Genomic DNA, 22,050 nt, shown 5'->3' on the forward strand with positions numbered 1-22,050 from the left:
GATACACCGTCCTGTAGCAATCGACGTGAAGACATAGGAGTCTCTACCCTTTCCCATACCGCAGTTATTGAGACTAAAATACCTATCCCAGTAAGCTCATCAGTCTTACAGTTGCCTCCAATACCGCAGAACCCAGACACATCAATGTAATCATAAGATAACTTGAGGTCTCATATCAAGCGTCTATGCATCCCTTCACCTTCTTGTAGATTCTAATTCAGTACCCACTAAATATAATTTTCAAAAAACAATGTAACAGTTATGACTGTCTTAGCCCTTTTTAGAGCTCTAGAGATCTTAACTGTCCAAGCTCTTTAAAAAGAGGGAACTACTTGCACCAATATATTCTTTCAATGGAAACATAATAATAACCATTAGTAACTACTTTGGCGCTAAGGACAACATTTTTTTGCTATTCAATATACTTCCTTGCTTCAATTCGACTCATATGTATGTACATATATGTCATTAATGACTCGCAAATCATTTTATTCTCGTCCTTTGTATTTTCGAGTGTATACGAGTGTTTTTTGTCACTTTTCTTAGTGTACCGAATTCCTAATAATTTTCAATTTTCGAACGCTTTCCCTACATTCTATGTTACTATATATACCACATACAGGAAATGTATGTACATACATACTTATATAACAGGAAAATCTTCAAATATTTTGTTTCAAGCTTTTACATTTTTTTCAAAATTTTAGGTTACGGTTTCGTTTTATCAAAAGCACAAGCCTTGGAGTATTACAAAGCCTTCAAAGACGGTCGACCTCTTCTGCTGATGAAAATATTAAAAAAAAAAATGAAAGGTACAGTGCTTGAAAACGTCAAACAAGTGTTAGGGAGAGCTTGGCATCTCTCGTGACTCCGTTCGAATGATTTGGTGGATATTTTGGGCAAGAAACGCATTCGTGCACGACTCGTCCCAACAGAGTTGAATTTTTTTTCAAAAATGGTACCATAAACAGGTCTCTTGGGACATGCTTGATCGTGCGAGTTCCGATCAAAAAATTCATGGAAAGCATTATAACTGCCGATGAAGCATGATTATGAGTTTTACATACAAACAAGACAACAATCATCGGAATGGAAGAAAAAAAATGAGCCGAAACCAAGAAAGCCACGTCCTGGTCACATAAAAATCTTGCTGATACTGATTGTTTTTTCGATGTACGTGGTATGATGCATCGTGAATTTGTTCTAGAAGAAGAGACGGTGAATAAAGAATTATATTTGGGCTTATTGAGGGGTGTACGTGAGAACTTCTGTCGAAAATGGACGGAATTTCAGAAGAACAATTCATGAATTTCATCCGATGATAATCCACCATCAAGTCGAGCCACGACTGTGGCCGAATTTAAAGCCAAAAAGGCAACAAAAACCATCGATCAACCACCGTATTTACCAGACTTGGCTGCGTGTGGTTTATTCTTGTTCCTTACCCGCACAAAACTCGATTTCTACTCTGTTCCGGTTTCGAAGATCCGACATTAGTCAAAATTAGTTGTTGGTGACTCCAATAAATCAAAGTCACACATTTTAGAAAAAAAAATTGTGTACTTACATCTGAAGCCAACCACTGTGACACATCGCGCAGTGACGAAAGTCGTCAATGACACTTAAGGCACAATGAAAGCCGTTGTCAACTTCTACCGTCTGCCGGTCTTGTCACCTATAGAACAACCGTTCACTGTTCGACAAGCACTCAACTTTTAGTTGCCAATATTATAGACCACTTAGGTCTGGGCATGCAATATTCACGCGCTACGACCGCGTTACACCATATATGTACGTCCCACTCAGTCGCCGCTGTCGGCGCCATATGAAATGCATATTACAAAAGCACTCAGCAGCCACCTTCGATCCAGAGATAGCAAGCTTTTTGCTACGCTCAAAGATTCCAAATTCAATTTTTACGATTTTGTCTCGATGCCTTTTTATGAGCACCAAAAATAATACCTTTCAACGGCAACAAAAACAAAATGCTCACCAACATACGTATATATATGTACGAGTATGTAATTACGAGCGTAAAAGGACTGCATCCACACAATGACAGTGATGGCAGTGATATTGGTTCGTAATGGAAATGGAATGAATGAAACACAAATATATGCGCATGTGTGTGTGTGCATATGTGTAGATGGGTGTGTAATGATTGTAGTCGTGGAAGTGTGTGGCTGCTCACACTGTCGCGTCGCCGAACAAATCGTTCAAGAATGCTCGTGCGGAAATTACGAAAATTGGGCATGAAAGACGGCAACAATAACAAGAAACACAGACGAAAACGAAAACGAAAACGAAAATAACACCGCTAAACGGGCGTCGAGCACGTCGCATCCACTAATGAGATGCAAATTCATTCAGTTTCGGACGCCAGAGCCAATGCTAATGCCATCATTCAACAAGCATCACAAGTTGGCAGTACGTGCACAACGGCTGAGGAGCTGCCTGCCTTTTGTTTTTATACTTACATTCACACATACAAACTTACATACTATGTATGTGACGTTGAGCGCCTGTCCGAAGCCCATTCACTAGCCCCTATGAAATTTCGGCAGTTGAAGGCGATGGAAGCCTTCAGAATTGTGTCAATAAGCATGTGGGCGAGTGTATGTGTGCTTATATATGTGTGTAGGTATGTCAAAGCACCCGCATTCTGGTAAACGAACATCACAGTAAGCACATGCGTGGGTGTGTGTGGGATTGTGTGTTTTTATGTGTGTATTTGAAAGTTTGGCTGGCATTCGCCGCGTTAGGTTTACTTTGCCAGTAAATTTAATTAAAATTCCTTCCACCAAACACTGTGGCCATTCAACGCAAGTAGTGCGCTTAGATTTTTTAATAAAATTAACAGCTCATAACTTGCTTTAATGCGCATTTTTCCGTGCGCGCTTTTAAATGGTTAAAAATTTAATTTCCGAAATTTATTTTATAATTTGCGTTACTATGCGTATATTTACATATACATATATCTGTTATTTGTTTCATTACTTTATTAAGTCAGGTTAAAAAGCTCATGCCGCCTTCGTTCAATTCCAGCACTACAAAAAACTGTTTAATAATTTGGATAAATGACACTATAAAAGGCTTATTGACGGCATGGAATCTAATATTAAGTCGAACTTTAAGTATTTTTGGAACTTTATAAAATCTACAAAGACTTGTTCAGCATTTCATTATGCTTTATGCAGGTGTCTAATTTCCAACTTCTTTGAGGAATTCTTCAAATGTTTATGACGAGCTTAGAACTACTTCCAATTTTCTTGCAAATAATTTTTCATCTGAAAATTTTGACACAATGTGTCTATCGCAAGAAGATATTGTCAAGGCGATTTGCCATATCGAGACTTCTTTCTAAATTGTTCTTGTTGGGCTGCCGCGTGTACTTATACAAAATCGTCTTGCTTTTGTTTATCCTCTCAAGCTTCTATTCAAGAAGTCTCTGTCTGCTTGTAACGTTATTTCAGAATGGAACTTGACATTCTTTACCCCTATCCATAAAGGCGGTAGTAATGATATATTCTCCAATTTCAGGTCTATTTCTAAACTTTTGAGATTTCTGTTAAAAATAAGATATTTTCTGTAGTTAAACCAATCATTAACGTTAATTAGAATGGATTTGCCTCCGGTCGCTCTACTGTGTCAAATTTGCTCAATGTTCTTAAATCTCATATGCGTGGGAACGTAGCATCTTACCTTTTAGTTGAAATATTTCAAATTGCGTCCTAAAACGTGTAACCGAAATCAAAAATCTTGGAGTAATCGTAAGTCGTTTTCTGTCCTTGACCTTGTCTGTCAAAATGCTTAAAAAATTTTCCAACCCCTAAACGTGAAAAGTACTGTTCACATATTTTGTTCGTTCTATCTTGGAATATACTATGTTCACCTGGACACCATATGTCTATCCTCAATTAATAAGATCTAACGCGTTCAAAACTTTTTTTTTATTTAATTTACTGACTCCATAGCCCCATCTGACTGATCTTGTTTATTACTGTTACACTTTAAATCACTTCGAAATCGACGTTGTGTTCTCTGCCTTTCATTCCGAATGTTTGGTTTGTATGGCAGCTATCTATACAGTATGTTATAATGGTTCGTTATCGTACTAGTTCGCATGTATGTACAAACAGACCGCCGGACAGAACCAAATTGACTCAGCTCGTCATGCTGATGATTTACACACACATTATTCTTTCTTATAGCAATTTTCGAAGCTCAAGGCTGTAGCCCATCACAATCCGACGTGCGACCATGTTGAAACTCATTAGTTTCATTTTCGACAGACAGTACTGAAGAAGAAGAAAATACTTTATTAAATTTACTCTGAAATTATTACAATCCTGTTGAAGTTTTGGAATGCATGGAATTTATAATCGTTTTAATTTATTTAAGCCCATCCAAATTTTTCTCGGTTATCGAGAGGCAAATCACTTATTCTACGATTTCTCGCAACACAGTCTGACTGAACTTATGGTCAACATAACCGCCCTACAATACCAACACATATTTTGAGACCCATCAATCATTATAGGATAATATAAGACCACGTCCAATAGGCAGCGAAGAAAATGTAGCGGCCGTAGCTGAGAGTGTGCACGAAGACCGTAGATGTATGGAACGACTTGGCACATTTTACGTTGAGTTCTTAGATATATTCTAGTCTAAAGTCTATTTAGTAGTCAAAATGCTAGAACGAAAATTGAACTCAACATGAGACGTGGCCGCAGCCAACGTTTGAAAGATAATAAGCATTTCCCATTAAATTTTGAAGTTTCTGTGCTTTTCCTTTAAAAAAGTAGGAAACCTTGAAATGGGACACCCTATAAAATAGGTCGATAAACTCACTTTCGATCACACTCGCACATATTTAGATACTTCTGAGAATTCAAAGATACTTAAACATTAAATAATAAATAGAGAAGCGTTGATTTTTTTCAAGACTTTCTGTTAACTACAGTTATCAACTTATGAAAAAGTACATACCTTCACTTATGTTCATTATTATGTAATAATTTGAAATTATATCAGAACTGTTTTGGCTCCGAATTCTATAACTACGAAATTAAAATGAAGACAATACTTTCGAGGGCAGCGAAGAAGCGCTTTAAGTCTAGCAATGTAGAATATAGCATAACTGTTGATTTCGTATGCCCACTCAGTGTCTTCGCCATTGACCTAATTTAACCTTGTTGTGATGATGTTGATATTATTACGACGGTTATTGTATCCTGCAGGCATCCCACGCGGCGCGCAAGTTGATGTGAGCACGCAAATATACAAGCTCTTGCTACTGCTAGTAATTTTTACAGGCGCCCTTGCTGTCGTTCTAGATACACTCATTGGCGTTGGTCACTTGTTGGCTGCTACTTTATGTACAAAGATAAAATGTGCGGTGCTGGCGCGTTCAACCAGCAAAATTTAAGACTCCAACAGTTTTTTTTTTTTCTTTTTCTTTTCTTCTACATTTTATTTCGCATTTCCAGCAAATATGCGCTTGTATTGGGGCAAGCCACATAAGAATGCTTAAAGCGCTTAAGCATTCGCCTTTCTTTGGCTTTTGAAGGCCTTTTTGCTCTTCCACGTTTCTCGGCGAATCTTCGGTATGTGTTGTTGAATTTACATCAACTGTCATGCCCAGCAAATATAATACAAACAAACGGAATGACAAAAATATATATATATGTGATTGTGTAAGTGTGTGTTGTGCGCGGTTTTACTCGCCGTCGTTCACCATTGGCCGCCTGCCAGCCAAGAAACGGCAAATATTTGTGCACAGGTGCCAATAATGCGTAGCATACTTTCTGGCGCGTAAGCAAGATGCGCGTGTATTTGCAACAACTTCATGTCCAACAAATTATAACACGCTGCTATGTGTGCGGAGTGAGAATTTTTAAAATAAAACCAAGCATCTTGAGCCGTATGCGATTATAACAAAGATACATTACTGAGATGCCAGAATTTATAATTATAGAAGCAATTAGAAGAAGAAGGGAGAATGCCTTGTGGTAACACCAACTTTAGTAGAAAATATTTTTTATTTTTTTTTTTTTTATAAAAGCTTATACAATGTTAGTTACATATGTACAACCTAAAGCATGCAGCGCTAGCTTCAGAGGCTATCAGCTGGTAGAAAATATTATAATTTATAAATATATGAAATATTATAATTTATAAAGCAAAAGTAGCATGTTTGTGGAACTGTTTGTGAGTCTACGGTGCGTATACGTAACATTTAGTGAAGTTTTGATTTAACGCTAAAGGTAGAGTAAGTTCTTTTCTATACTCTCTAAGCTTAATATGTAAATAAATTAGATAAATAAAAGTAAATAATTTAAATAAATTAAATTTATTAAATAATTATCAAAGTAAATAACACTTCACAAAACTGGAAAGTGCAATAAAAATTTAAAATTGTGTTTTTAAATTCCATGAAATTTTTTGAACTGACTTCCGAAGATTTGGCAAAAAATTTAAGTTGCTTCTATTACATTATTTCTGAAATATTAGAGAGCTTTTTTTTTAATTTTTAGCAAAATCCTTACAGCTACACTTGGACAAGATTACTTCTAAAAAAAATTGCAAGAAAAATTTTTGTTCAACGTAAATTAAAGAACAATCCATTATCTGACGTTCCGAAGAAAGTAAATAAATCCTTTATCTTCTTAACAACCGATTTCATTGCAAATTGTCCATACTCCGCTTACCAGTTTATACCCCTTTTCTGGAACCACAACATATCGCATAGTCATACATATACAGTGTGCATTCGAAAACAATGCTTCCTGCCAGCAATACATTACATTCTCGATTTCTCTTCATTTCTACTTTCCGCCATCCTTTCTCGATTTCATCGCCACTCCAGTTCACCGACAGTTACTTGCGCTTTCAATGTTACGTACGCAAACACACTCACACCACAAACCCGGACACACACACACATATGTCTTAAGCGTGCAAACACAAATATGAGACGATTTAAACGCTGCTGGACCACATTTTCTCCTTTGTAGTTTTTGTGGTTTCCTGTTGGTTTTCGGGTCGTTCCGGCTGTCAGTTGCGGTTTCCATGAGCTGTTTACTTCACTCAAATATTTACGCATACACTTACATACACAAATTTCACATTTACTTAAAATTTGCTCAGCTGGCTCAAAGTGTATAAGCTACAATAATGTGTTGCATAAACGATCTCTGCGGAAAGTAGCAAAAAGATGTTATCCATTTTTAAATTACTTATCGATGGATTAAGATTACTGAACAGAATATATATATGTCCTGAAAATAATAAAAGAAAGTCATGAAAATCATGAAACGAAAACGCAATACTGCTTTAACATTTTTTGTTGTACTTATTGAGCAATAGTTTTTCAATTAATTAGAGCACCAACATTTTGAATAGTCATTCATTCGCCTACATGTCACACAGATAGACGCTGTACCAACACATTTTTCTTCGTCATGTACTGTGAAGGTGATTAATACATAGATAGATTACTATGTCTGATCTTACTCGCTAGAATGCGAATCTACCATAGAAAAAATACTTACTGCGCTGGATTTATAATATGTACATAGATACCCGATCTGTATAATTTCTTCTATGATTGTAGGGGTGCCTTTTTTTAACTAGGAAAGCCGGAGAACAGAACTTCAGTCCGCTAAACCTAACCTACTTTCAAATCCAGACTCCCACGGAACCACCCGATTAAGTATTACTGCTCTAATCTGCTCTATATGTCTCAGTTTTGTCATGATTAGCGCAGCCACTTCGGTTACAGCTTTTCAGTTCTATGACCAAGTGTATTTTTAAGTTTTTTCCTTGTGCTTAAAAAGCAAAGGCAATAAATGAATACATGCTCAGAGTATTCAAAGTACTCTGAAGGCGTTGCAAAATTCGGACTGTTCGGACTATTGCCTTGCTGGAATCCATACACTCAGCTTTTAAAGCACCCATGTCCACTTAATATTTGGGTTAGGTATTCGGTATCAGTCTGTGGGTCCACCGTCCTTTCAGTCAGATTTGTCACCGTTACTGCCACATTGTTAAGTTTTTCACTCTCTCTCTCTTCTCTTTTGGCTCCTATATACTGATCTGATAACTTGTCTACCCGCTCCTGTTCGTCGCCCTGGGTGTCAATGGGCACCATACTGGCTTTTTCTTCCGCAACATTGCTTGATATTGTTCAGAAAGCACTGATAACTTAATGCCGACTGGCTGTGCACTGTGCTTAATTATCTGGCATTTCCTTTAATACTTAACGCCTGAATCCCTATTAGAGCCGCATATAACACAATCGATCTCATTACGTTCGCCAGCTGCAACGCACGCAGCCTTTATTTTCCATCATTTTTGATAAGTTATTTAGGTTTTTATCCATTCTGATCCGATTTATCTGCAGTGCGTTCTAGGGCATCCTTAAATTTGAGTCATCATACACATTATGTTACTTGGAAGAGGGCTCAATGCATCAATGGTAAACCTCTTTTTCATAAAGCTGTATTGTGTTTCTGATAATCCGCCGGCTTTCTGGATTGCTAACTCCAATCGATTCTTTACTATGCTTTCATACACTTTGCCAATTATGTCAGGCATGCACAGAGGTCGATAAGATGAATGGTCTTCCGGAGGTTTTTTTTTTTGGTTTAAGAAGGAGAACCAATCGTTGAACGTTCTATTAATCGGAATATATCCCTTCTATTAAGACGCACTGTAAATTCTGTAAATTTTTGCTATTGGTAAAGGATGTCTTGGATAATACTCTGTACCAAAATTGCTGAAAGTATCTTTTCAAATAAAACATGTCTTCCGACAGTTTTACCGATCAGTTTGTATTTTAGTTGTATCCTAAAGTGAACCAATATTGCCGATTCCAGCAATTGAGAAACTTCTTGTGGAGAAAAGGATGTGTGCAACTTATCAGATCGATATCGAAAATACTGAGGGCCTTATGCTGGTATATACAGGCAGAGGTATTCCTAAATCGACTCATTTTATGGGCTATGTTTTACGGACGGTTTGTGCGAGTAATTGAAATGAACCAGTTGGGGTCGAATTCAGTGAAAATGAAATGAAAGTTAAGCCAGAGGAAATTTAAAATTTGAGAAAGAACTACAAAAATATTAACCAGTTTCAAAGCTCTCTCCCAAGGCTGAAGAACTTAAAAAGAATGCTTGGTGTCCAAACTAACTAAAAACAGTTGGTAAAGCAGTTTTTAAAAGCACTTCGTAACTGGAATTTTATGCACAAACTGCCTACTAGCTTTTCTCCTAAAAAGCTCTCGTAAACGCCTGCTCAAGCTTGGTTCCACACCACACGCGCCGCAGCATCCACTGCGCAATTGCCGCAACTGTCATTTGTAATCGTAAACACTGTCACATTGCAACCACCAACTCGCAGCAACAAATAAGATGATTACAAGAAGCAACAACAACAAATGACAATATTTGTAACAGCGCAGCATCCTGTCAAACGCTTTTCCATGCGTCAAACTGCGTTCAGTAACATTCCAACTGTCAAAGCAAGCGAAACATTCGGGCCAAGAAAAATGTATCTACAAGTGTGAGGCGCGGATACGCGTGTGTGTGCATGTGTATGTGAAGAGTAGTAGCAGCAAGTGAAGAAGTCTAGAAAATAAATATAATACAAAAAAAAACTTGCTGCAAAGTGTATACTAAAAGTTGAAAAAAATATATTAAAACAATATACAGCCGCGAGTAGTTTAGTGCAAAGCGCCAGCTAAAGTGTTAAGATGCAATCTGCGGTGTCCCCGCGTTGGTGTTGGCGCTATCTGCGTCTGAGTTGTTGCCTCGCCGTGCTCAGCGCGCTGCTGCAGCACACGCTGGCGTTGCCCGATGTCATCAAAATCGGTAAAAAATAGAAGAAGAATTTATAAATAGTTACATTGCCAAGTGGGCTTATCAGACGCACTCGGCTACGCCAACGCTCGATTATCTATGAGCCTCCATCAGCCTCATGAAGTCTATTTGCGCCCGCTTCCACTTTGATTTATTGATTTTTGATTGCATTAAATTTATTACTTTAAGATTATGCATGTAGTAGTGAGGGCAGCAGCGGTGAGCGTACACTTGAGCAGCTTCTGAAGGGCTAGTGAGCTCGAGCGCACGGATGAGCGGAAATTACGAACTTCCTTGCTTTCACAATAACGCAATTAAATGAAATTAAAAATACACATAAGGCACTTTTGTTTACCTTTCATTTTTGCCATTCCGCCATTCCGCTTTTGCTTTTGTTTCTTATTCTGCGCCGCTCACGCTCTAATGTTCTCCTGCGTTCCCCTATTTCATTCATAACCCCGCTTAATGAGCTGCTGATTGCGCGTACCACATTATCCCACTTACCGTTGCCGCTTTTGATGCATGTGCATTTATTTATTTTCGCATTCGCCCCTCAGGTGGCCTATTTCATCCGACCGACGACACACAGGAGTTGGCCTTTCGTCAAGCTGTCGAGCACATCAACTCGGATCGGTTAATATTGCCGCGCTCCAAGTTGGTGGCACAAATTGAGCGCATCTCGCCGTTTGATAGCTTCCATGCGGGCAAAAGGGGTGAGTACTCTGGTTTATTTATAAACATTTGCCAATTTGGTTGATGTGCTCTTATCATAGTGGCGTAGTTATTTATAGTTACCGACAACAAGTTGATTGAATTTCTTAGCTGACGTATTTGTAGGGAGATTTGCTGACATAGAAATGCTGCGCTGTGTCGCAGTGGAATGAAAACAAACTCTCTACCTCGCAAAGTTACTATCGACCACAACACGTGCAGGATCGGATATATACCGAATGTTGAAGAGCGAGAGGCTATTGCGGACAAAATAATTGACCGGACGAAATGCATGAGGACAAAGAGCTGGCTGACCGGAGCAAAGCCGAAAAGTTTACGAAAAGATGACGCGACTAACAGAAGTCTTTAAGACTTCAGCATATTCTTTTAGGACCTCCAGAGGTGATCTAGTGACAGATGCTCAGAGCTTCTACTGAAATTATGGAGGGAGCACTTTTCCAGCCTGCTGAATGGCAATGAAAGCTTAATACCAGGAGATGATAAACCCGATTCTCCAATGGCTGACAAAGGAACCTGCCTTTCCAGCCTGCTGAATTGCAATGAAAGCTTAACTCCAGGAGATGGTAAACCCGATTCCCCAATGGCTGAACGGACGCTCAGGGAAGGCCACTCTCCCATCATGCGACTTCTTCAATCTACTTCTGGAAAAAATAATTCGAGCTGCCAAACTAAATAGACAATGGACCATTTTCTATAAGAATATACAGTTATTGGCGTACGCCAATGGTATTGATATCATTGGCCTCAACAGCCGCGCCGTTAGTTCTGCTTCCTCCACACTTTATAAAGAAGTGAAGTAAATGACGTCGTAGATAATTTCGTATGTCTTAGAACCAGCATTAAGACCAACAACAGTTTCAACTTTGGACTGAGAAATAAAACGCTCTCTGGACGAAAAAAAACCAAATTCTACAAGTCAATCATCATCCCCGTCCGGGTATATGGTGCAGAGGCATAGACTATGACAACATCCGATGAGTTGGCATTACGAGTTTTCGAGAAAAATGTTTTTGGTCCTTTGCGCGTTGGCAACGGCGAAAACCGCAGTCGATGGAACGATAAGCTTTACGACATAGTTCAGCGAATTTACAGACAGCGGCTAGGAAGATTGTAATCTGCAATTGGGGCACCAAATAGCATAAGGGAAGAACTACTGGCGCGCTGTTGTCACTTGGCTATAGTCTCGTAAGCGGTGTCAAATGTTGTCATTGTCCATACTTCTGCACCATATGTATAGCAGAACCGAAATGATGAATGACTTGTAGAGTTTGGTCTTTGCTCATCGAGAGAGGACTTTACTTCTCAATTGCCAACTCAGTCCGAAGAAGCACTTGTTGGCAAGAGTTATTTGTAGAATATATTTCTTCTATGCTATTATATACATAGGTTAGGTTAGATGCTGATCAAAAAGATCGCACTGGGACTGCTATGTGCGATGCCACGAATTTTTGCGATTAGTCTCTTTTTGCAGACTTTCGGATATAAAAGGGAGGAGTTCATTCAATATAAAGCAATCAAGAGTGTTGTTGTTTCTTTGCGACTAACCACAGATTCATCGTGAACTCTTCGAATTTTTTATAGAATTAACTCAGTATTTTTTACTTTCTTTGTCTCAGAGGATTTCGGAAGGCTGTGCTCATTATATAGCAAAAGGCTCGCTAGACATGCTCAGTTTTCAAAAATATTTTATAAAAAACGCGTTTGGCCAATTTATTCAATTCCGCCATTTTCCAAAATTATTATAACACGCTCTCGCATAGCTGAAATTTTATATTATCTTCCCTATTCTTACACAGATAGTGGATAATCGGTTTAGGAAACGTCGCTCCCCCAATCGCAATACGAGTTGGTTAGGTCGCGACAAAGGTCAGCCAACAAATACTATTCGCGTATGAATGACTTCCGCTTTTTATCCGCTACCACATAAAGACAACAGTAAACGAATAATTGAAAAGAAGAATGAGAATACGGCACAATAGTTGGTAATCCTTGGTAGCATGCTAAAGACGGTGGTGTAGTGCGGACGAAATCAGTACTGGCAACTGTGTAAAAGCACAGTACGCCTGGGAAATGCCGAGGCATGCTGGTTTATTAATGTTTACGTAGCGCATTTGCGACAGCGACGACAACATAACATAAGACAAGTAGTGAAGTAGTTAAGGACCGGCGGGACCACCGACGCAGGGGAGTTGTTCAAACTCGTAAAGGCAGCTATAAAAACGAACGAATAACGGTTATTATCACCAGTTTGGCCGGCGTAGTTTCTGTTTTCATTGCTCGGTCGGGCACATGCGCTCATCTTCGTATGTGTGTTCGTAGAATTTTAAATAAATTTGGTGTTTGTTGTTGTTTGTGCACTGAGCATACTGATTTAGTTGGTGTTGCGTTGGTTTTTTTGTTTTTTTTTTTTTGTGCTTTTGCAACATTTCAATTTTTTCTCTTTTGTTTTGCTTGCCACTATTTACAGTTTGCGGCTTGTTGAACATTGGCGTGGCAGCCATATTCGGGCCACAATCCTCGAACACCGCGAGCCATGTGCAAAGCATCTGCGACAATATGGAGGTATGTATGTACCCACGCAAGGATTAACAGTTATCGCAACTGTTAAGGCTAAAGGCAAGCAAGTCAGAGCTTATGTACTGACAAATCCAAAGCAAATACCGACATTAGATTTGCTTGCATCATTGCAGCACTTCCGTTAGTTTTTTAACTAAAACGGTTTTTTTTCGTCGTTGTAGATTCCTCACTTGGAGAACCGTTGGGATTACCGTTTGCGACGTGAAAGCTGCCTGGTGAACTTGTATCCACATCCAAACACACTGGCCAAGGTATGTCTGCCGATTTATGTACATACACACTCACACAAATATACACACACACATTTGGGCCACTTAAAATAATTGTGAGAGCTTAACTTGCCGTTAATCGGCTTCAGCGCTATACTTATGCACATTATCTCATTGTTTGCTCTTCAGGCTTATGTGGATATCGTGAAGCAATGGGAATGGAAGACTTTCACCATTATCTATGAGAACAATGACGGCATTGTACGGCTACAGGAGTTAATCAAGGCGCATGATAACTCACCGTATCCGATTACAGTGCGACAATTGAGTTTATCGGGGGATTATAGGTAAGTGACCGCATTTTGCATTGAACGCTCAGTAATGTTGACTCGTTTGAATATTTTTTTTATAGTTTCTTCTTACATAAAGTAATTTTATTTTAAATAACAAAAACTTTAAAGCCGTATTTGAATTTTTCCTGAAATAGTTATGACCATAAGACACTTTGAAACTAAATCTTTCTATACACGAGCTGTGTAAATTTTATGAGCTTGCTGGTTTGGCTCATGATACCTAGATAGATATGTAGATAGAAAATAATTGGTAAATTTAAAGTGATAGATAGGTGATGTGATTCCAATCCATGTAGATGGATCCTAGGGCCGTCAGCCTTCTATAAACTGCTGGGCATTCTAGAAGCAGGTATTCTGGTCCATGTTGGGTAAGTATTTCTTTAGCCTGCAGTGTCCAGTATAGAGCGCGACAAGGAGACGGAGTTTATTTCGTGATAGCTTGAGCATATCTCTAAAACTTGCTAAGCGTTCCGCCTACAGTACTAACTTGGCGTGGCGCATTGCTGTTGCCTGCTGCCGGTGCCATTTCTTCCCACTCTCTCCACCGAGCGGAGCAACTTCTTTATGGTGTGGGACCCCACGCCAAAGTATAGTTCTGGCCCCATCAACGAGAGTAACTCTAAACTTCTTTTTTTTTTTTTTTTTTTTTTTTTTTTTTTTTTTTTTTTTTTTTTTTTTTTTTTTTTTTTTTTTTTTTTTTTTTTTTTTGTAGTTCACTTTCTTCGTAACGCGGTCTCTTGGAAGAAGGACCAGTGGTGTGTCCTTATTTGGTTAGGCGACATTATTTTCCCTTTGCCAAAACTCTCGGTTGCCATGAGCAACATGGTATGCTTTGCATCGCATTCGCACCTGTTTGATCACTAAGTGCAGCGGTATGAACTCCAGCATGACTTCGATAGTTGAAGGTCTACCGAAAACCTTCGATGGCCAAGCAACCGCCCTAAAGAGGCCTTATGTTCATGGTATGCAGCCACCGGATGATACATTACTTGCAGCCCCAGGAGCTACCGGCTAGGCGTCTGCATATCATGGCTGCCTTGTGGGCTCTGAACAGTGTTAATTTCATGTGACTATTCCACCGTAAGTTTGAGCCTAATGTGAGCACTAGGATTTTAACCTTTTTAACATCTCCATCTCCCTGGCACCATGTGTTAGGGGCTTTAAGTTCGAAAGAGATTTTCGCTTAGTAAAAGGGACGACGGATGTTTTTGACGGATTGATATTTAATCCTACCGTATTACACCCTCATTGTGCTAGACTTTGGACTCTGTCGCGACGAATATTAGGACAGTTTCATCGGCGTTCCCCTGGTACCGAATGCCATTGTTTGTGACCAACTCAAGGAGCTCATCTACTATTATTCTCCTTAGTGGAGGGGATAGAACTCCACCCTGTGGACAGCTCTTTGTAGTGCCAAGATGAATCTTACTCTCCCCATAGTGGTTTCAGCTATCCTAGCACGCAGTACAGTCTCTATATAATGGAGCCAATACAGAATTCTCCTAGTTACCAGATTTCAGAACACTAAAGCATGAGAATCTATAAGAAAACATATCTGTCAAACTCATATTAATCTTTCCGACCAGATCTGTTAAGTAGGCTGATCCTCATTCGGATGATCATACATAGTGCGTCATAAATCGGCGAAGCCGTCTGATATGGTTTCTGAGTAGTTCTCCTGAAGGCTGAAGAGTTTGGAGTGTAGATTTTTTTCTTTTAATTTCGTTAAAGCGAGACAGATAAGAGGAAACTGCTGACATAGGTTTCTATAAAATATTTTTTGCCTTACTGCATAGGTGCTAATCTGAATTTCCTTGCAAATACAACACCCTTAGAGTTTCCATGATTCCACTGTAACATTTCAGCTTTCCGCTGAACTTGGTTTTTTGAGAAGATACTTTATGATTTTATTTGACAAATACTTACGCTTTTATATTAACAAAACTCTCTCTCTCTCTCTCACGCCAGACCACTGCTAAAACAAATCAAAAACTCCGCCGAAGCGCACATCGTACTCGACTGTTCCAGCGATAAAATTTACGAAGTACTCAAGCAGGCACAACAAATTGGCATGATGAGCGACTATCACAGTTACTTGATTACCTCACTGGATCTGCATACCATCAACCTAGACGAATTCCGTTATGGTGGCACGAATATAACCGGCTTTCGTCTGATTAACGAAAAAGTCGTCTCGGATGTGGTGCGTCAGTGGAGTTTCGACGACAAGGGCTTACAACGCTCTGCCAATTTGAGTACGGTGAGAGCGGAGACTGCGCTAATGTACGATGCGGTACATCTTTTCGCGAAAGCATTACATGATTTGGATACATCGCAACAAATCGATATACATCCCATTAGTTGTGATGGTCAAAATACATGGCAACATGGTTTCAGTTTGATCAACTATATGAAGATCGTCGAAATGAAGGGTCTAACCAATGTGATAAAATTTGATCATCAAGGCTTTCGCACCGATTTCGTGTTGGACATTATCGAATTAGGGCCGATGGGTATACGCAAAATTGGCACATGGAATTCAACACTGCCGGACGGTATCAACTTTACGCGTACCTACAGCCAAAAACAGCGCGAAATTGAAGCGAACTTGAAGAACAAAACGCTGACAGTCACAACATTATTGGTGGGTACAACGAAATATAATGCGAGTTATTAATACTGTATGAAGCTTTAATAATTTTTAAACTTTATAGAGCAATCCATATTGCATGCGCAAAGAGTCAGCAGTTCCACTTACAGGCAACGATCAGTTTGAAGGTTACGTTGTTGATCTCATACATGAAATCTCCAAGGCTCTGGGTTTCCATTACAAAATTCAGTTAGTGCCAGATGGCAGCTATGGCAGTTTCAACAAACAAACACTGTAAGTTAAGCATTAGGAGTTTAGACTCTCATACAACTCTGCATATTTCTTGCCTTAGCGAATGGAACGGCATGATACGCGAACTGTTGGAGCAACGCGCCGATCTTGCGGTTGCTGATCTCACCATCACCTTTGAGCGCGAACAGGCGGTAGACTTCACCATGCCCTTCATGAACTTGGGCGTCTCGGTGCTTTATCGCAAACCCGTTAAACAACCGCCTAACTTATTTTCATTCCTCTCACCGCTTTCGCTCGACGTTTGGATCTACATGGCCACAGCATATTTGGGTGTTTCGGTGCTTCTCTTCATTTTAGCACGGTAATTTTTGAGTGAATAATATAGCAATCCACAACTAAAAGCAGTTTTTTTTTACAGCTTCACACCTTATGAATGGCCCGCATATTCCGATGCGCATGGCGAGAAAATAGAAAGTCAATTCACACTAATGAATTGTATGTGGTTCGCAATCGGTTCACTAATGCAGCAAGGTTGCGACTTCTTACCCAAGTAAGTTAAATAATTATATACTCTTCTTCAAAATTTTCTAAAATGCTTTTGTCTTTAACACAGAGCCTTATCAACGCGAATGGTAGCTGGCATATGGTGGTTTTTTACTTTGATCATGATCTCATCGTACACAGCTAACTTGGCGGCCTTTCTCACCGTTGAACGCATGGATTCTCCTATTGAAAGCGCTGAGGATCTGGCAAAGCAAACGCGTATAAAGTATGGCGCATTAAAGGGTGGCAGTACGGCTGCGTTTTTCAGAGTAAGTAGATCGAAGCGGTAACCTAATGGAGCTAGCTTATGCATACATAGTATATGCATTAGCTTTCTTAATATGATAGCCTCAAAGCGCTTTGCCGGAAGTTTCTTCTTCTTCTTCTTTAATGGCGTAGACATCTCTTGAGCAGTTATAGCCGAGGCAGGCGTTCTTCTTTTCTCTGCTTAGCGCCATTTACAGATTCCAAGTGTAGCTAGGTCCTTTTCCAGAACTAGAGTGTTTTCGTCCATTCGGACGACGTGATCTAGCCAGAGTAGCCGCTATCTCTTAATTCACTGAACTATGTCAATGTCGTCATATATCTCGTACAACTCATCGAATGCGATATTCGCCGTTGGCAATGCGAAAAGAACCAAAAATTCGCAGAACCTTTCTCTCGAAAGCTCGTAATACCGACTCATCAGATGTTGTCATCGCCCATGCTTCTGTACCATATAACACAACGGGAATAATAAATGACTTATACAGTTTTGTTTTTATTCGTCAAGAGAGAACTTTACTTCTCAATTGCCTACCCAGTTCGAAGTAGCTCCTATTGAGAAGAGTTATTATGCGTTGGATTTCATGGCTGACATTGTGGTTGGTGTTAAAACCTGTTCCAAGATTGACGAAATTATCTATGACTTCGAAGTTATGACTATCAACAGTGACATGGGAGCCATGGCGCGAGTGGGACGACCGTTTGTTTGATCCTCGTTCACTAGTATCCACTCTGGAGGAAGAGGAACGGATGTTGAGGCCAATAATATCAATATCATTGGCGTAGATCAGCAGCTCTTATAAAAAAGTTTATCTCCTCGATTCAGCTCTGCAGCTCGAATTATTTTCTGAAGGAGCAGATTGAAAAACCCTGAAACCCCTGACAGAGCTTTTAGTATTGCTCAGCGTTAGTTAACACAGCTGTTTTCTTCTTTTCATTGCTAATGTTTTTTACATTATGGGTTTGAGACCCGGTTCGTTCAATGACTCTGAGTTATATTATATATTATTTCATACATTTGCTATGCGCCTGGAGCTTAAAGATTTGGTTTATGGCAATTAACTATAAGGCATTCCGAGTTTAACTTCGAATAATAAACAACAGGAACTAGTGTTTAAGTCAACTTAAAAGCAACTTGTTTGGTGGATAACTCGGTTTTATGAATAGTATTTAAAATGCCTAACGTCAAAATTGCGCGTAAACTCGAGCTTGGGTCCTAATGTGAATGTACTATACAGTTTGTGCCCTTAATGTCAGCAAAATCTCACTGAAATTTAGTTTTCTGATACCCAATTATTCATTTTGTTCACAACAGGAATCGAAAATATCAACTTATCAACGCATGTGGTCATTCATGGAGTCTGCACGTCCATCTGTATTTACCTCGACTAACGCCGAAGGAGTGGAGCGCGTTGCCAAAGGCAAAGGTATGTTAAAGGAACCGTAAATTTTAGTATAATTATTCAGAAAATATATCGTCTTGCAGGTTCATATGCCTTCCTCATGGAATCCACATCCATCGAATATGTGACCGAACGTAACTGTGAGCTGACACAAGTCGGCGGCATGTTGGACACCAAGGGTTATGGCATAGCAGCGCCACCGAGTAAGTGGATAAATATATTATTTACCATTTCTTTACACAAAATTCATTACTGCAATTATATACAACAAAAGTGCTGAGTTTAGCGGTAAATAATGCAATCACTGCTGCTTTACAGATTCCCCTTATCGCACCGCCATCAATGGCGTCATACTCAAGCTGCAGGAGGAGGGCAAACTGCACATACTGAAAACCAAATGGTGGAAGGAGAAACGTGGCGGTGGCAGTTGTCGCGTTGAGACATCGAAATCCTCATCGGCCGCAAACGAGTTGGGCCTGGCGAATGTGGGCGGTGTGTTCGTCGTGCTAATGGGCGGTATGGGTGTGGCATGTGTTATTGCCGTCTGTGAATTTGTGTGGAAATCGCGAAAGGTCGCCGTCGAAGAGCGGTTAAGTGCGATTTTGCACGAATGAGACTAAAAGCAGGATGTGTGGGTTTAGGCTAACCATCGAAAGGGACAGCGAAAGTTATCATGGCGTTAGAAAAGGTTTGAGATAGCATAAATCTAGCGCAGAATGAAAGAATTCAACAGAATTGATGTTTGAAGCGTGCCGAATTTTACATAATTTGAGCATTAAGTTTTCTTCGAACATATTAACATTAATTTAATTGAGGTTAGTTTATAATTTAGTAAAACATAAATACATAACAGATAGACATATATGTAGACATATATAATTTAAATATAGTTTCAAATATTTTATAAGCGCATACCTAATGAGTATTTAGATTAGTGCTAGAGTTATCGTAACACACATACACATACACATACACATATATGCTGTATACATACAAACACAGCGCTAAATATATTTAACTATAGATAATATGTATAGCGATAAGTTAATATGCATTTAACACTAACAAAAAATAATCATATTGGAATTGTGCTGTATCATAAGCAAAATGCTAAACTTGTACACTTAGCCTATGCTAATTTAATTACTTCAATTAAAATACAGTTATCTATAACATTAATTAGCTGTAACTAGCCAAAGCGCATCAAAACACTCTATTAAATACGCACAAAATTCTCCTTAATCCAAAATCTGCTTATAATCCTCGTATATAGTTCGAATAAGCATCATACATCTACACTAACAATGCTTAACAACTTCCTAAAACACTAACAAAATCTATGCTTACAACTGTAATGAACCCTATATGTATAAATATATGCATAGACGCATGACTACATACATACATACACATATATAGTTTATACCAATGTACGTTTTTCCTCCATCGAGCCAATTTAGCGAATTATAAACGAAAGTCTTAGTCGTAAGCGATTTAATTATAACAATGTAACCACATAGAAATTAGTAATAAATAATAAACGAATTGAAAACAACTTACATACATACCACATAATCGTACATTCATACCGTTATATATATACATACATAAACATATTGGAACGAAAGACAAAGCTCAACGACTGCACAAATGCATAAGTGCATGCATACACCGATAATACGTATGTATGTATTTTCTAAACACAAACTAAAGAACCCAACACAAAAAAATATCATTCAGTAAAATAAAATCGCATTTTGAAAAATATATTACAATTACTATATTGTGCCCGTTCACGAATTTAACTGTACCAGAGTCGAAGGAAATTCAATTAAATTCTCATTTTTAACTTAGCAGGGTTTCCCATATATCAATATACATTCTACTTCCTCATACATATAGTATCTATGAACGCACCGAAAGCTATTTGTAGAAAAATTCCAAACCCCTGCTGGAAAAACTTTCGTGCTTAAATTTTTTAGTTATCAATATGTAATTCTACACCAAGGAGCTGCTCATTTGGAAAATCTAAGTTAAATAGAAAACCAAGTTTTCGGCCTTTATTTTTACATCGGCCAAAAGTCCTCCGCTATTTTTCATACACATACGCACTGATTTGTCAACATTTTCTATGACTATTCTGCATAAATGTTACTGAATTTCATTGCTCGAAAGTTGGATCTGCTCCTTTAAAACACGCATTATTGTCGGCTAGTTGCAATAGACCTCTGATTTTAAATAAACCCATAAAAAGAAATCGAATAAGTTAAATCACACGTTCTAGGGGGCCTTTGACCCCATATTCCAACAATTCTGATAACCTAAACGAAATAAACATGACCAGAAATTATCTCAGCTGTAATTAAAGTGCTTGTATTACATGTGACATCATCTCGTTGAAATCACATATTGGCCACATCAATTTCGATATCGAGCACCAGTAACGGTTACTGCTTAATTTCAAAAAAAGTATGGTCCAATTAAGCCTTAACGACAAGCAGTGGCACGTTATGTATGCAATGTTTTTCAACAATGACATGTAGATTCTCATAACGGCAATTTAACAACTATAAAACCCATAAAGGTAAAACTCCATCGCTTAGGATGGTCGAAAAAACTCAATCATGAAGACATATTGTTCTATCGTGTAATGCTCCATTTTTACTAACCCTAAACATAACTCGTTTCTATAACTTGTTTTTTTACAAGTCTATAACTTGTTTTTTTAGGGTTCTCAACACTTTACCACATAAATGGCGGCAAATTTAGATCTTACGTTAATTTTGTCACACCCTTTATATGCACCTAAGAAGGGTGTTATAGTTACGGTGCAGTCGAAGTTAACGGTTTTGCTTGTTCTATGTTTTAAATGCTTTAGACATCGCTTTAACAGAGTTCAAATTCAACGAGGCGAAAAATAATAATAAAAAATATTAAATGCAAGTTAAAGTACACTTTTTGATTGGACGCTAAAATATTCCCCATTGCTTGACCAAATTATTTGCTTTAATTTGCCGTAGGCCTAATATTATATTTACCTTTAAAAGTCAGAGTTTAGTTTTTAGTTATTCCGCTTCTCAGTTTCATATATTTTTCGCTGCTTAGACGAATCCTTTGTATATATTTGTGGTATGCTTAACACATGAGCTTAGTCGTTTATACCAAAAATAATTTTTTTTATAAAAATTTAAATTTTTTCCACATTCGGTAGGCTGCTTTTTTTATAATTTTTTTAGTAAAACATATTAAATCTACAGCTTCAAA

At 38.5% G+C, this 22,050-nt stretch overlaps 1 protein-coding gene across 1 annotated transcript; it reads left to right on the forward strand.

Annotated features, from left to right (window-relative positions):
• The first annotated feature begins 9,530 nt into the window (after positions 1 to 9,530).
• On the forward strand, positions 9,531 to 21,461 carry LOC108970352 (glutamate receptor ionotropic, kainate 2). The gene is made up of 13 exons (XM_018935681.1): positions 9,531 to 9,875; positions 10,421 to 10,576; positions 13,063 to 13,157; positions 13,334 to 13,423; positions 13,571 to 13,728; positions 15,703 to 16,378; positions 16,449 to 16,618; positions 16,677 to 16,937; positions 16,995 to 17,126; positions 17,190 to 17,388; positions 18,699 to 18,810; positions 18,870 to 18,989; positions 19,105 to 21,461. The coding sequence occupies exons 1-13, from the start codon at positions 9,758 to 9,760 to the stop codon at positions 19,398 to 19,400; spliced, it is 2,583 nt and encodes an 860-aa protein (XP_018791226.1). The 5' UTR covers positions 9,531 to 9,757; the 3' UTR covers positions 19,401 to 21,461.
• Positions 21,462 to 22,050: the final 589 nt, after the last annotated feature.

Source organism: Bactrocera latifrons, unplaced genomic scaffold, assembly GCF_001853355.1.
Source record: "Bactrocera latifrons isolate USDA-ARS-PBARC rearing strain unplaced genomic scaffold, ASM185335v1 scaffold_3, whole genome shotgun sequence".
Classification (NCBI taxonomy): domain Eukaryota; kingdom Metazoa; phylum Arthropoda; class Insecta; order Diptera; family Tephritidae; genus Bactrocera; species Bactrocera latifrons.